Raw genomic sequence first — 14,346 nt, 5'->3', positions numbered from 1 at the left:
GAAGAAGCATCAGCACTCGAAGCCAGACCTGCGCCTCCGTGGGAATCAGGTGAGCGTTACAGAACGCGAAGCCTACCCACAATTTCCCACCCGGGCGCTATGGAGACTTCCGAGACTGACCAGCTGGCCCAGCTTTTGGGGGAATTACGGGCAGAGGTGCACTCAGCCCGCCAGGAGACTAACGCTCTCAAAAGAGAACTGATCTTATCCAAGGAAAGAACAGATGACCTAGCCAAAAGGTTATTACAGGCCCAGGCAGGGCACACTCCTTTACCTAATTCCAGAGACATTTCCACATCAATGGGTTTGAGTAACCCGGTACAAATTAATCTACCTGGACACATGCCTTTGGCCCCGCCTGAACGTTTTGCGGGGGATCCCAAGAAATATGCCGTCTTTATGAACCAATGTCGTTTACACTTTCTATGCAGACCCGGAGCCTTCCCTAATGACCAGACCAAGGTAGCCTTTATACTATTTTACCTCAGTGGCAGTGCTGCCGATTGGTCTATTCCATTGGTAAATCAGGATGATCCCATTCTCCAGAATTTTCAGGGCGTCCAGGCCAGCATGGAAAGATTGTTCGCTCGACACTCTCAAGGACAGGCCCTTGATAACAAACTGCTATCCTTACGACAAGGTAATCAGGATCTTCTGTCCTACATAGCCACCTTTAACAGGCTGGTTGTGGAAACTGGATGGCCAGAAAGCAAAAGGATCACATTGTTTCATCGAGGCCTGCGCGGAGAGCTTAAGGATTTTCTAGCTCAGATAGTAGACCCACCCCAGGTCTGCGCAGACTACATTGACTTGGTGGTTCAACTTGATCACAGACTTCAAAATAGAAAAGCAGATCGGTTCAAGTATGAAAACCGAGCACCGATCAAAACCCACGCTAACTCCAAGAGTACCGACGTATCTGAACCTATGAAAATCGGTGGTGTTAAAGGACCATTAACGCAGAATGAACGAGAGAGAAGGCGGCAAATGCAACTTTGTCTGTATTGCGGGACTTCCGGTCACTTTCTTCGAAATTGTCCAGTTAAACCACTTAAGAAGGTGGTTGGAGCTACTGATAACGAATTAGTGACACCTGATTCGGGAAACGACCTAGCCCGGCAAGCGTAGGGGTCCGCTTGCCGAGCTTGAAAACTAACTCTTTGACCTCGCATTTTGTCATGCCAATGGTGCTCGTGGACCCAAAACAGCCTCAGCAGTTGCATGCTATAGAAGCATACATCGACAGTGGAGCTATTGGAAATTACATAGACCGTGAATTGGCTTCCAGGATTAAGCTTCCTCTCCGCCCGAAAATAACCCAAGATGTCATTACTACAGTAGATGGAACCGAAATAGCCTCAGGGCCTGTAACGCATTCCACTGTTGAAGTGACACTGGTGGGTCAGGATTGACTTCGGGAAGCAATCGTGTTTGATGTGATCAAGGCCCCACAATTTCAAGTAATTTTTGGAATTCCTTGGTTAGAAACGCATAATCCCAGAATTGACTGGCGAGCAAAGAAGATAAGTTTTCCTGATTGTGAACCAACTTGTTATCCAAGAAATCCAGCTATGGGTCTAGCCTCAGCAACTTCCACCCCTGTACAGCTACCGTCAGAATACCAAGAATTCCAAGACGTTTTTCAGAAAAAACAGGCTAACACGTTACCTCCCCATCGGTCTTATGATTGCCAAATCGATCTGGTACCCAATGCTCAACTACCTTGTAGTAGGATTTATGCTCTTACGGAACCGGAGAACCTGCATTTGCGTCAGTATTTAGATCAGTACCTAGCCAATGGTTTTATTCGCCCGTCCAAGTCTCCTGTCTCTTCAGCTCTGTTCTTCGTGCCGAAAAAAGAAGGCGACCTTAGAACGTGTATAGAATATCGCCCCCTGAATCAAATAACGATTAAGAATCGTTATACTCTGCCCTTGATCCCTGAGCTTATCGACCAGGTGAAAGACGCTTGTGTGTACACCAAGTTAGATCTCCGAGGAGCTTATCACCTGGTGCGCATAAAAGAAGGCGACGAATGGAAGACTGCATTCCGCACCAAGTTTGGGCTCTTCGAATATCAGGTGATGCCCTTCGGTTTGTGTAATGCACCTGCCGCCTTTCAGTACTTTATGAATGATGTTCTTCGGGAACTTATCGATGTCTGTGTCATTGTTTACATTGACGACATCCTGGTGTACTCTTCTTCAGAATCTGATCACAGAAAACATGTTAGGGCAGTTCTTGAGAAACTGCGCCAGCACAGACTATTTGCAAAACTCGAAAAATGCGTTTTTCATACCACAGAAGTTGAGTTTCTCGGATTCATCCTGACACCTCAAGGAGTCCGAATGGACTCGCGAAAGGTGGACGCCATCCTCAAATGGCCATCTCCAAGCTCGGTGAAGGGAGTTCAGAGCATGCTCAGCTTTGCCAATTTCTATCGAAGATTCATCCCGGAATTTTCCCGAACAGTCCAACCCATCACGGCTCTCCTAAAGAAAAACAAATGCTTCGAATGGACTCTTGAGGCCGAACAAGCCTTCCAGGACCTGAAAACCAAATTCACCTCTGCACCTGTATTGAAGCACCCGCACCCAGATCTCCCATACATAGTGGAAACCGATGCATCCAGTTCGGCCATGGGAGTCCTGTCGCAAAGAGACCCAAAAACTAACCAACTACACCCAGTGGCCTTTCGGTCCAGAAAATGTTCTCCTGAAATCAACTACGCAATTACCGATAAAGAGTTACTGGCCATCAAATCTGCTTTCAAGGCTTGGCGTCACTACCTTCTCGGGGCAAGACACACCATCACCGTAATTACGGACCACAGAAACTTACAGTATTTAAAGACGGCCAAAGCTCAATCTTCACGTCAAATCCGATGGGCTCTATTCTTTGCGGAATTTGATTTTGTAATTACCTATCGCCCTGGCTGCAAGAATGGAAAAGCGGATGCCTTATCCCGGATTGGCATGGAAGAACCTAATTCGAGCTTAGAACCTGTGCCCATCATACCTGAGCAAAGAATCTTAGGCTTAACTTCATTGCAAACTATTGAGGATATCCAAACGCAAGTAAAACAACTTCTAAACTCTTCAACCTTACTGGAGTCAAAAGGGTCCTCATTACACCGTTAGGGATGACTTACCCTACTTCCAGGAGCGGTTGTTTCTGCCAAGTAAAGAATTGCAAGAACTTGTTATTGCCCATCATCATGAATCTTTAATGGAAGGACACCCTGGTATCGCTAAAACGGAGGAAAAAATCAAACGCCACTTCTGGTGGCCTTCTTGGAGAAAAGACAAAGTCTTTTGTACTGTCTTGTGGAATTTGCGCCCAAAACAAGGCTCAAAAGAAAAGGCCAGCAGGCCTACTTCAACCCTTGGATATTCCACCGGCACCATGTCACACCCTGTCAATGGACTTTATAACAGATCTGCCTCCTTGTGCTGGTTACAACACAATCCTTATAATTGTGGACCTATTCTCCAAAATGGCCCACTTTATCTCTTTAAAGGGTTTGCCTTCAGCTTCCACCTTGGCCAAGGAATTCCTGGAGAATATAGTTCGCATACATGGTTTCCCTTCCATATTAGTCTCGGATCGTGGAAGTCAATTTATCTCACATTTTCGGAAGAAGTGTTGCCAACTAGCACAAATAGATGTGCGGTTATCCACCAGCCACCACCCCCAGACCGACGGACAAACCGAGAGAACCAATCAGACTCTCGAACAATAACTTCGGTGCATGTTACACCAATCCGAGTTAAATTGGAAAGACATCCTTTGGATCGCAGAATATGCATACAACAATTCAGTGCATTCTGGAACCGGACAAACCCCCTTTTATACTTTGAATGGTCACCATCCTCGGACCTCTGACCTAGATCCACCTCTGACCCTGGAAATGCCCGCAGTAAATCATCTGCATTCCACAATAACCCAAGCCTTCAAAGAAGCTGCAACTCATTTACAGCAAGCCAAGAAAAAGTATAAAGAAAACGCTGATTTGCACCGAAGTAAAACTCCTCCTTACCAAGTAGGAGACCAGGTATGGCTAGCAACTAAACATTTACCCCTCAAGGGCCCGCAAACCTTCAATCCCAGATTCATAGGACCTTATCCCATCAAAGCTATAATCAACCCAGTGGCCTTTAAACTGGATCTACCGTCCAACATGCATATTCATCCAGTTTTTCATGCATCACTTTTGAAGCCAGTACAACCAGGAACCCGATTATCCAAGCCTCAAGATCCAGTTCAAATTGAAGGGGAATTAGAATTCGAAGTTAAAGACATTTTAGACTCCAAGGTGTAAAGTCGAAACTCTTCTATCTTGTTGACTGGAAGGGATATGGACCTCAGGAGAGATCGTGGGAGCCTAGTAACCATGTCCACGCACCTCGATTAGTACAAAGGTTTCATCGGAGATTTCCGAACAAGCCCAAACTATATCACCTTGAGCTGGAGAAAGGTAGCTTTGTGACTTTTTGTTGCAACTGTTTTATACTTGGGGAAGGGAGTTGAAAGGAATATGAGAGCTGGGAGATGCTCCAAACCTTATGTTGCACACGGTTTCTGTTGGTTGCTGACATCCCTACACATTGTATATTTGGATACATACAGATTCTTAAGTTGAACTCTTTGACTAAGACTTTCCTTAGTTTTATTTAGGTAGGGAAATCCGACCTTAGCAAAGGACAATTTCGGCCTTCAACCATCCTGACATTTAAGTTAATAAGCCATTTTATGTGAACTCTGAATCTGATGTCTGTGTCTTACTTCATGATGCCTTCACAGTAAACGATGTTGGGAATCTGCTGTACCATTACTAGTGGAAACAGAGTGTGCCTAAGCAGGCCTATCAATAATCAGTTACAAACATACAAAGAAAGTGGTAGACTAATATATTGTGGGACAGACTGGCAGTATTTGATCAAGGAAAAACAATCTATGCAACAGATGGATGGGGGCATTGTTGGCCTGTCTCACAGTGGTTTCTTTGACTCATAAGCTCTGTCCGAGTAACAGACATCAGCTCCTTAACTGATTTCATCCATTGAAAACAGGTTTGATCACTTACCTCCAAATCGGAAGGCACCCGTTGTTGCTTCAGCTGAACCTTTAGGGCATTGCTCTGTGTGCCATCTTCTTCACACTCTATTTCAGTGACCGGGAAGGCCTGCTGTTGAGTGTCTTCACTGATGCTGACCACGAAGAGCACCTCGGATGTCAGCAGCAAGCAGCCTTCATACTCCTGACCTGCGCCACTCACAATAACCACATCCAATGTCATATGGACTTCAGGCCTTCCAAGGGACTGCAGCATTTTCCTGCAACCAAGATAAAATAATGGGTAAATGCGCTGCAGTGAAGCCATCACAGCAAAGTTCGCCTTGTTCGTTTAGGACTGTAGATCATTTCCACAAATCATACCCTAAGCACCTAACAATTATTTCTTCTTTCCCTCTACATCGGTATCCAACTCTTTGGAAATACTCAATGCCTGGCTGAGCGCTAATCGCTTGCTTCTCTAGAGGAGTAATTGAAATGTTAACATTCTAAGTGAATCTCTCACAGAAAATGTTACTTGACAGTGACCAAAGCTCTCCATGGACAGAGGTACAGCACTCAGCAAGGCGGGTCAGAACCCATCTACAATGCTGAAAAAACAAAGACCTGTGCACTGCTGGGATCATACAAACATATGCTTCTAGGTCACCTCATTGGAACTGGACATAGGTACAAATGGGCCGGTTTTTACACAACTTCTTTTTAGCATGTAATCATGGCCATTGGTTAACAGAACAAAAACAGGGATTGTATTGTGCTGTGGTGGATTCGGTAGTGTCTTTGGACACTCGAAAGGAGTAGTGGAAGGTTGGTTACCAATCATGATTTGCAGTTTCTCTGGGGACATGCCATGTACACACTCTTACACTAGCACTAAGGTCTGGAAATATACATTGCTCTTAAACTGCTCACCAGTGTTGCCATTGCAGACCTTGGGGTATATTTGTATAAGACCTGAAACAAACAAGCTGCAGTGCTTTATACAGCCTGCTAGTTCTTGGTCAGAGAAGTTAATAGACCATGAAACACGCTTTTGCACTACACTAACTGTGTTTCAATATGGGGACGAGCTCCAGTCTTTAAATGTACATCTGGCAGAAAAAGGTTCACTCTTGACAGCAACCCTAGAGAAGGATATGCTCCACAAAGATGCCAAACTCAATCTCAGGTAAATACAGGTTTACTTCAGCACAAAAAAGCATCTCTCTTGGGTCCAAATCAACCCAAAGTGTCAAGAGTCTGTTGTCAATCATTTGACAGTCACAATATAAAGTTCACAAGGTTTCATGGGTACCTCACCGTCACAGACAGTCTCTAGGATTGATTCCCTCTCTGAGAGTCTGATGGTTTGTCGCTTGTTCATGGTAGTATACAACCACCTTCACCTCATCTTGCAAGTTCTGTACACTTTGCTATCTCTGTCACAATCTGCAGATGCAACTGTAATTTCTCTTCCACTTTAGGACACAGCCAACTGGGTTCAACTGTCACATTTTGCACAGAAAAGCTTAAGAGGGCCTTAGCTGAATTTGCTTTGGTGATGATTTCTTCCCTCTCCACAACCCCTCTATCCCTCCTCTGGTCCTGCTCTTCCTCAAATCCATGTCAAGTGCTCATTACTCTTCCCACCGTGTGTTTAACCCCTTCTGAATGGGGTATCACTGCTACCCTTAACTTGAGCTAAGTGCCCTCTCCTGACTTCCTGCTCTTGCTAGCTACCACCTCACTAGCCTCCTGTATTCCTCCCGCTTCCAACCATCTCCTAATGAATTACACCCGGCGCCTCCTGATGGCTTCCACCAACCACCTCCTGATGATTTCCATGAACCACTTGCTAATGACTTTCACCAACCACCTTCTGATGAGTATGCCTCTCCTTCCCCCATCGTCTTCAGAGTCCTCCTCTCTCTACATTGCTTCTTCAAACTCCCCCAAGAGTATTTTTCAAGAGATTCCAACTTGCTCCAAACTACTGCCACAACTTCCTTCTCCAAACTCATGCCACTCTTCCCCTTGGGCCATTCCTGTTATACTATAGCTATTGTTGCTGCCGGATTGGTTTTGGTGTAAAGGCCTACATATGTGTACTATTATTGTTAGTTGTGTGTGACAGGTTACTGTGGAACAGCTTTTCCTCCTCGGATGTAGCATATGTCCTAGCACAAAACTTCATGGAGGCTAGACCATGGTTTTAAAAAATGGGTATGCCATCTTAGATTTCTTGCTTGTGTCAGTCCAGCATGTGTGCTGGTGCCTACCAACAATTTGCAGCGGAATCAGTGGTGAGTGTTGGAAGTGCTTTCGATTTGTTACCATCATTTCTGGGCAAATCACCTCCTTTATTTTTCTAATCCTGCATTGGGCAGGGTGTGCACTTCCAGCGCAAGGTTGCGGGTCCTCTGGCAAGGCTAGCTTTAAAACGGTAGCAGCACTTGTAGCCATCATGTGACTGTCTCCTGTCCAGTACGTGGTAAATAACGATGACTAGGGGATCCTCCCAATAGTAGCTTGGGGGGGTCCACAGCCCTGTAAGGCACCCCACTAGATTTGCCTAGAACAGAGCAAGGGACTTCATCAAAGATCCTAAAAATGCCACCGGAGGCCTACAACACAAAGAATTATCCGAATTTGCTTGTAGGCCTTTAACACTTTCTATGTCCAAGATGAGGAGCTTGCATGCCTTCACAATGCGGTTCAACTTGGTAGATTTCCCTACAAAAATAGAATTTAAGAGATACATTCTGTGCCAAGTATGCCAAAGTACAGCAAGAACTGTTTCATTCAAACGCGGATCAGACCAATAAAGATAGCCATTCTCCCTACACCCCTCCAGAATTTACCTTAGAGACAAAAAACAGCTCATATGGTAACCCAGCCCAATGCATCTCAAGAGATCAAAAAGGCGATACACAGTTGCATTACATAGCATCAAGGATCAGGCAGAAAAACCCTGTGTTACTAAGCAAGTAAATGTCCTGTTCTCAATAGCAAGCATCGGGATTTCAAGCAAGGTCACAAAGTACAACAAAACTCTCAGTTAACAAATGTTCAATAAAATTTACAAGATAGGGTCTTGGGTTGGATGAATGCCTAGAGGAACTATAGAATTGGTCTACAAATAATAGGAAACTCTTTACTGAACTACTGTCAATGATGGGATAAAGTATGGCTTGCTCGGTGCTCACTGTTTCTCTGGGGGTTGAAAGGGTTTTATGTACAACTTGTTGCACCTATTCATTTAGGTCTATGTCTCCGTAGGAATGCCCTATTCTAGCAACCAAAGTTTAAACATTGATGGCCAATAGAAAGTTCCAACCTAGTCTTAGAAGTAATTTAACCTCCAAGCGAACTGTAATCTGCAACACACAAGTTCTCCAGGTTTAGCCAACCTAATACCCGTACACCTATCATTTAAGGACCATCTCTGTTCTTCAAATAAAAAAAAAACATATCAAATGGATTCCGGGGCAGTCACCTCCTTGGTTTACTCACTGTTCTGCCTACTACAGGATTTCCATTTACCACACATTCACCAGACCTCCCCCTAGCCTTCTGGTACTGCAATCTATCAACCTCCTCAGGTATCTCTATGATGTTGGATTGCCTCAAACGTTTCACTGCGATCCTGGGTTGTCTCGGGTTTCTCACAGGTCTCTCTACACCCCTAGTTTCTCACAACACAACGATCTTGGATAGTAACAGGTATTGTGCCCGCACCCCTACCCTGTTGCTTTTCTCATGTTTGTCAAGGAAGTGCCTTGCCTTCAGGCCTTCACACTGGTATCAACCTATGTGGATAGGACCTCACCAGAGGTTTTCAACACACCTTCAGCTCTGGTATGCCCTTGCCAGACCAACTATTCTTCAGTAACCAGCAGCTGTACTACCACTTCTCTGGTAGTATTCTCCCTGGGTTTCCAGGTAGCAGATGAAAGCCCATCTGCTACCTTTCAGTCTTCTATCCTGACTAGTATTTTACCCATTCTTTTCAAAGGCTGGGCTGGTGAGTGAATCGCAAAGTGGGCCCAGGATTCTTTCTTACCTTATGGGTCATGTTTTACCTGTTGTGGTTAGTCTATTCTCTCATAATGTTGAGTTCATTATTAGCTCCCATTACGTATTGCTTGGGATTTAATTACTGTTTAAAGTGTGTAACGGTCAGCCCTGAGACTTTAAACAGGGACAGAGCCTGCATCAACATTTTTGATTCACAAACAGGATTGGGTGTGCTTATGCAATGTTTTGCAGTATTAAGTGGACTTACAGGCAGCACAGTCCTCTGTTTCATGTGACAACCAGCATTCTGCCTCTTCCTCGGAAGGTAATCTGTTTGAATGAGTTCCTAGTGCTTTAGTTTGTTTCTGCAGTCCGCAAACTTCCACGGCTCATTCTTTCGTCGAGTTGCAAGTCGGCACAGTACTATGGGCGGGAGAGGGGTCAGAATCCCTGCTGTCTTGATTGTGTGTGTTTAAGGGCATTCTGCTATTAATGTTTATGACACATTTATATCTGCTACATTCTCCATCATTTGAGTTTGACACTTCATGGCAAGCTGGAAGCTGTAGTTCCCAGCAGAGAAAGTTGATTATTTCTGCTTCAAAGGTATACTGCCTCCCCAGGGGGATGGGGGGGAGGCAAGTCCTTAGAATTCACCTCTATCCAACCTCTGGTAGGTGCCCCGTGAAGCAGTTGGAGCAATCCAGTCCCATTGTGGCTCGCCCCCGCATACAAAAGGATGAAGAGTTTTCTATGGTTTGTGTCTCTCCATCTGTTTTTTAAAAATTTCCGCGTATGACCAAGTTGCGTTTTTACATTCCCATTCACTACCTGAGAGTTCTACAGAGACAATCCATAACAGTTTCCGGTGAGGTAGGAATTTCAGGATTATAGTTTTCTTTTACAACGCATTGGACATTATACATTTACTCGTTATGCTAGTACGATTTCTTTTGGAATGTGATGAATGTATTTGGTTTACTATTTAGATGGAGTATAAGAGATTCAATTGTTGATGCCGTATATTCCTGAGAGTCGGACTGAACTATTAGCGTTTTAATCTGCATATTGTGGTAAGTCTTTTGGGGTATTTTCTTTTCTTGTACTGGGTGTTAGTTATCAATTTGGTAATGTTAAGGGACATAGGTCCCTTATGTGTTGATTTGTTTTTGTAGGACAGAGTTGCAATGCACTGTGATTATCTTTGTTGGAGTTAATGTAGCGATAAGTACAGGTGAGCCTTTTGCTTTGTACTCTGAATTAGTTTGGAGCCGCTGTATGAATAGGTTTTTGGTGCATTTGGCACACCTTGAGAGTTAGGTGGCTCTACCTTTTGGGCGCATTGATCTTTTTTCTCTACCTGGATATATTATTACTTTGATAATCTCGATACCATTAATAGAAGATAAATGTAACTGTAGCTGTATATTGAGAGGTATTTCCTTTAAGATGCGAGATGGTAGGTTGACAGAATTATTTGTATTTGGGATTATTAGAACATGCGTTTTCACCAAAGCTATGTACAGATTAAGCAAGAAGGTACAAAATTCAAGTTGTAATGACAAATGTAGTTTGTTCAAGGTGTCTGTTAGAAAGCATAGAGACAAGGTGGGATTAAAGGCGAGTGGAGAAGAGATGTAGAGAAGGAGCAGAGTGGATGGAGAGAGGAAGAGAGTTCCAGTGTTTAGGTTTGAGAAGGAGCGAGAGGAGGCACAAAGAGGAGGTGTGACAGTAAGCACAGATTGAGTATGTGAGCGGAGTGCACTGGGAGGGGTGTACAATGAGATAAGAATGGAAAGATACAGAGGGCAGACACCATGGATACATTTAAAGACAATAATAAGAAAGGGAAAAAGGCGGCGAGAATCAAAAGGAAGAAAGGAAATGGAGAGAAGGGAGGGCATGACAGAAGTGTGTTGAAGGTGCTAATTCAGTGCCAGATAGGGAGACACACCTACCGACTGCTGGAGTAAACAAAATGCACAATGGGGGTTGCCACATGGAGAATAACACAGATACTCCGAGCTACAGGCACACTGCATAAAGGACTTCACCGGGAATGGTGGGGGGTAACGATACATTGGATGTAAACTTGGTCCAACACATTGCTCTATGATTAGCTAAAGGAGAGGAGAAACAAAAATAGCACAATCACAAATAGCCATAGTGGGAAATCCCTCAGAGTGGGCTGGACCTGGGTTCAATTTAAAGCACGTGAGCACAACGACAGGGATGTTGAAAGGGGGGAGGAAGCTCAATTTACTTGTCAGATGGGAATTAAGTCAACCGGAACTGGGTGATGTAACTGCAGGTCGGTCATCCAAACAAGCCGCCCTGCATGGTATCGGGGAGGGAGGCTCTCTACCAGTGTGCTGCTCACATGACCATCGATGCCCATCGGCAGGCAGCCGTGGGAAGGGAACACAGGACGGAGTGTTGTTCCTGGGAGTTTCAATCAGACGGTAAGTTCCTAATCTCTGATGAGGTGGCCAGCCCTCAAGGTATCTACCACAGAGTCCACGAAGGTCATTATCTTACAGGTATCGTGTGAATGTCCCCTTTCTCATCAGCTGCAGGGTGTCTCATGTCCCGTTCTCAATGGTGCTGACCAATAGCAGTATATTAAAAATGTTGCTTCATTAATAACAAGATGTTCCGGGGTGGGTTGTGAATAAAATGTGGTACCATTTATGATAGGAAACTATTGAACTGTTTTCTTTAATGACGCTTTCACTAATTAATGTAGCTATTGAGGAGGGGGAGGAGATTGCAAACCAATCAAATCCCTGGGAAGCACAGAAAAGACCAATCCTCCAATTTGCAAGTGTTTCTCCTGACTTCCGACTATTGTATTTCTTGTTATAAAACTGCAGTTCATAGTCCATTCAGATGTCAGCCTCTCGATCAGAGCTAATCCAATGTTCTGTTTGATTTGTGCTCACCCAGCTGTAATATACAGCCTCGCTTCTTGCCTGGTTTGTGCCGCGGTTTTTGGGCATGTGGTTTTATTATGCCCTAATTAGCAGACCCCTGACTACAGAAGTAAGGTGATTTGTAGGAAATGACTGCAAACGGATGTGCAGTACAGTTATATTTTCGGCCAAAGGCCAAGATTGTGAGGTTAATATTTTCACCAGATTGCATCAGGCAGTGTTTGGACTCTTCTGTGTTTACTATTCTTAGCTGAGAACACAGAGATAAGATGTTATGACACAGGTGTCCGTTTTGCTTGGCGTCTCAAAGTCTCGAAGACTCATCCAAGTGAAGGCTCTCAAAAGATGATTTTAAGTGTACTGTTTATTTTAGATTATGAACACACCTCCTTCGTTGTGCTCAATAAAGATTCAGCTACGACCTGTGACTGTGTTTAGTTAAAAGCGATGAGGCAGAAGTTTTTTGGAAAGGCTCTGAGGGACTGTTGTATCCTCAATGGGGAATTATTATGGTGCATGAGCCATGTGATTCATCGATCGACATTATATTGGCCTCCCTAAGGTTCCGGAACCAATTAAATTTGATCCAAATATATAAGCCGGCTGCCTCTAAATAAATTCTGGAGATAACCATGAATTAGGAGTAGATACTAAGATGCAACAAACAAGTTATTTTAATTTTGAAAGGAGTAACTTGAGATTGTCTTGGAAATGTATACTATTTTTTAATTATTATAATTGTGTGCAATATCTCAATGAAATGTGATGTGTGAACTCTTGGTTGGGTTAACCTACATAATTTAATTAGTAAATGCTGCTTTGATGAATTTGGTAATAGTTATTAATTCTGGCCTCGATAGATGGACGATTAAGGTTTATGCCAAAGTTTTACAGGGATGGAAGTTGTTTTCATGAACTCACTATTTTCTTGTCTCTACATCACCTGATGACGACATGAGCAAGGCTTATGGAGCATGTTGCTTTCTTTATGTTTTAGAATATACGTTTTGCATAATGAATATAAGATATTGACTAATTGTTGTGAAAGGTTTATATTTGTAACCATGACACAATAAACAAATAAAAAAAGATATAATTTGATCAACATTGGGTTTGGTGCCGCTAAGTGTTGTTTCACCCAAACTGTCAACAATTATTTTTATAATACGATTGAGTATCAGTGCTGTAATCCTGATTAGATTTTATGAAGTGTAGCACTTTTTATTATGAGTTTCTTTAACCCACCACACACGCCAGAATGATGGACTGAGACTTCTTGTCTTGCACGAAGACACAAACCCATGGTCTTGAGTCTCCTGCTATACAGGAACAATGTCCCTAGAGAAACTGTTTCATTCTCAAGATACACAATTCCCGACATGTATCAGTACTGATTAAATCTCACCTGCAAGAGAAAAATATTGTAGCCTATTCATTCTATGTCTTCATGAAATTCTTTTGAAAAATACATTTAATTTTAAACCAATGCTGCGAGGATAGCCCAAGAGCAATGCACTGCTCTTCAGAAAAAGGCGATGGCGTGCCCTTTGGTTGAATACCCCGATCTGGCCAACTCATCCCTTCACCAACACATAGGTTGACACTTCAAGTGCATATAAATAGTGACATTGATGAATACAGCGCATAGATGCTATTGGAATCTGGCACGAAGTGCCATAAAAATAACAAAATCATTACAATTATTATTAATCCTTAGACTTTCATTTTGTTTATTGTAACACCACCACCAAAACTAATTTGTACATTCTATATAGAGGAACTCATTCCCTTAGCCAAATTTCCCCTTACATACCTGGTTCCTCCAATACCTTATAAAGTTGCACACACAACAAAGCTACCTGTCCTAACTCTATTACATATATTTATATATGTAAATACACACACGCAGATTTTCGTTAAGGGATGTTATAGCTCTCTGGTATGTTAATGTAATCAACTATGTTAAAATTACTTTCTAATCCACCACCCAAACAAATGTCAGATAAAGGGATGTTGCGTTTACAATACAAGCCATACAAGAAATTAAAATCTGCCAGTTATGGTTAAGAATGCAATCATAACCCACCTTACACTGCTCCTGATATCACACAACATCATAGACCGTATCAGCCATGGCATGTGGGTACCACTGGGCTTGATCATGTCCTGAAAGAAATGCTTCTGGGGTGTGGCCTACTTGCGCACAAAACTGACAGGTCATGCTGGAACGTTTTGCATTAATCACAACCAATGAGATTTCCTTGGTAAACCCTCCAAGACAATCGATTTTCAGACTGTCATTCCATTACAGAGACAAAAACAAACCAAGCTTGTTCCCATC

The 14,346-nt window shown here is 43.3% G+C and overlaps 1 protein-coding gene across 7 annotated transcripts in view; it reads right to left on the bottom strand.

Moving 5' to 3' along the window:
- VPS13B (vacuolar protein sorting 13 homolog B) overlaps window positions 1-14,346 on the bottom strand; it is a 3,421,660-nt gene that overhangs the window by 22,336 nt on the left and 3,384,978 nt on the right. For all 7 annotated transcript variants that reach the window (XM_069621427.1, XM_069621422.1, XM_069621424.1 and 4 more), the window contains one exon: window positions 5,087-5,336. In XM_069621427.1, the coding sequence (XP_069477528.1) occupies window positions 5,087-5,336 (250 nt within the window). The remainder of the gene's footprint in view (window positions 1-5,086; window positions 5,337-14,346) is intronic.

This window comes from Ambystoma mexicanum, chromosome 5q (assembly GCF_040938575.1).
Source record: "Ambystoma mexicanum isolate Mex_15411 chromosome 5q, UKY_AmexF1_1, whole genome shotgun sequence".
Taxonomy (NCBI): domain Eukaryota; kingdom Metazoa; phylum Chordata; class Amphibia; order Caudata; family Ambystomatidae; genus Ambystoma; species Ambystoma mexicanum.
The sequence above is the reverse complement of the archived record's forward strand: the minus strand, read 5'-3'. Positions and strand labels throughout refer to the sequence as shown.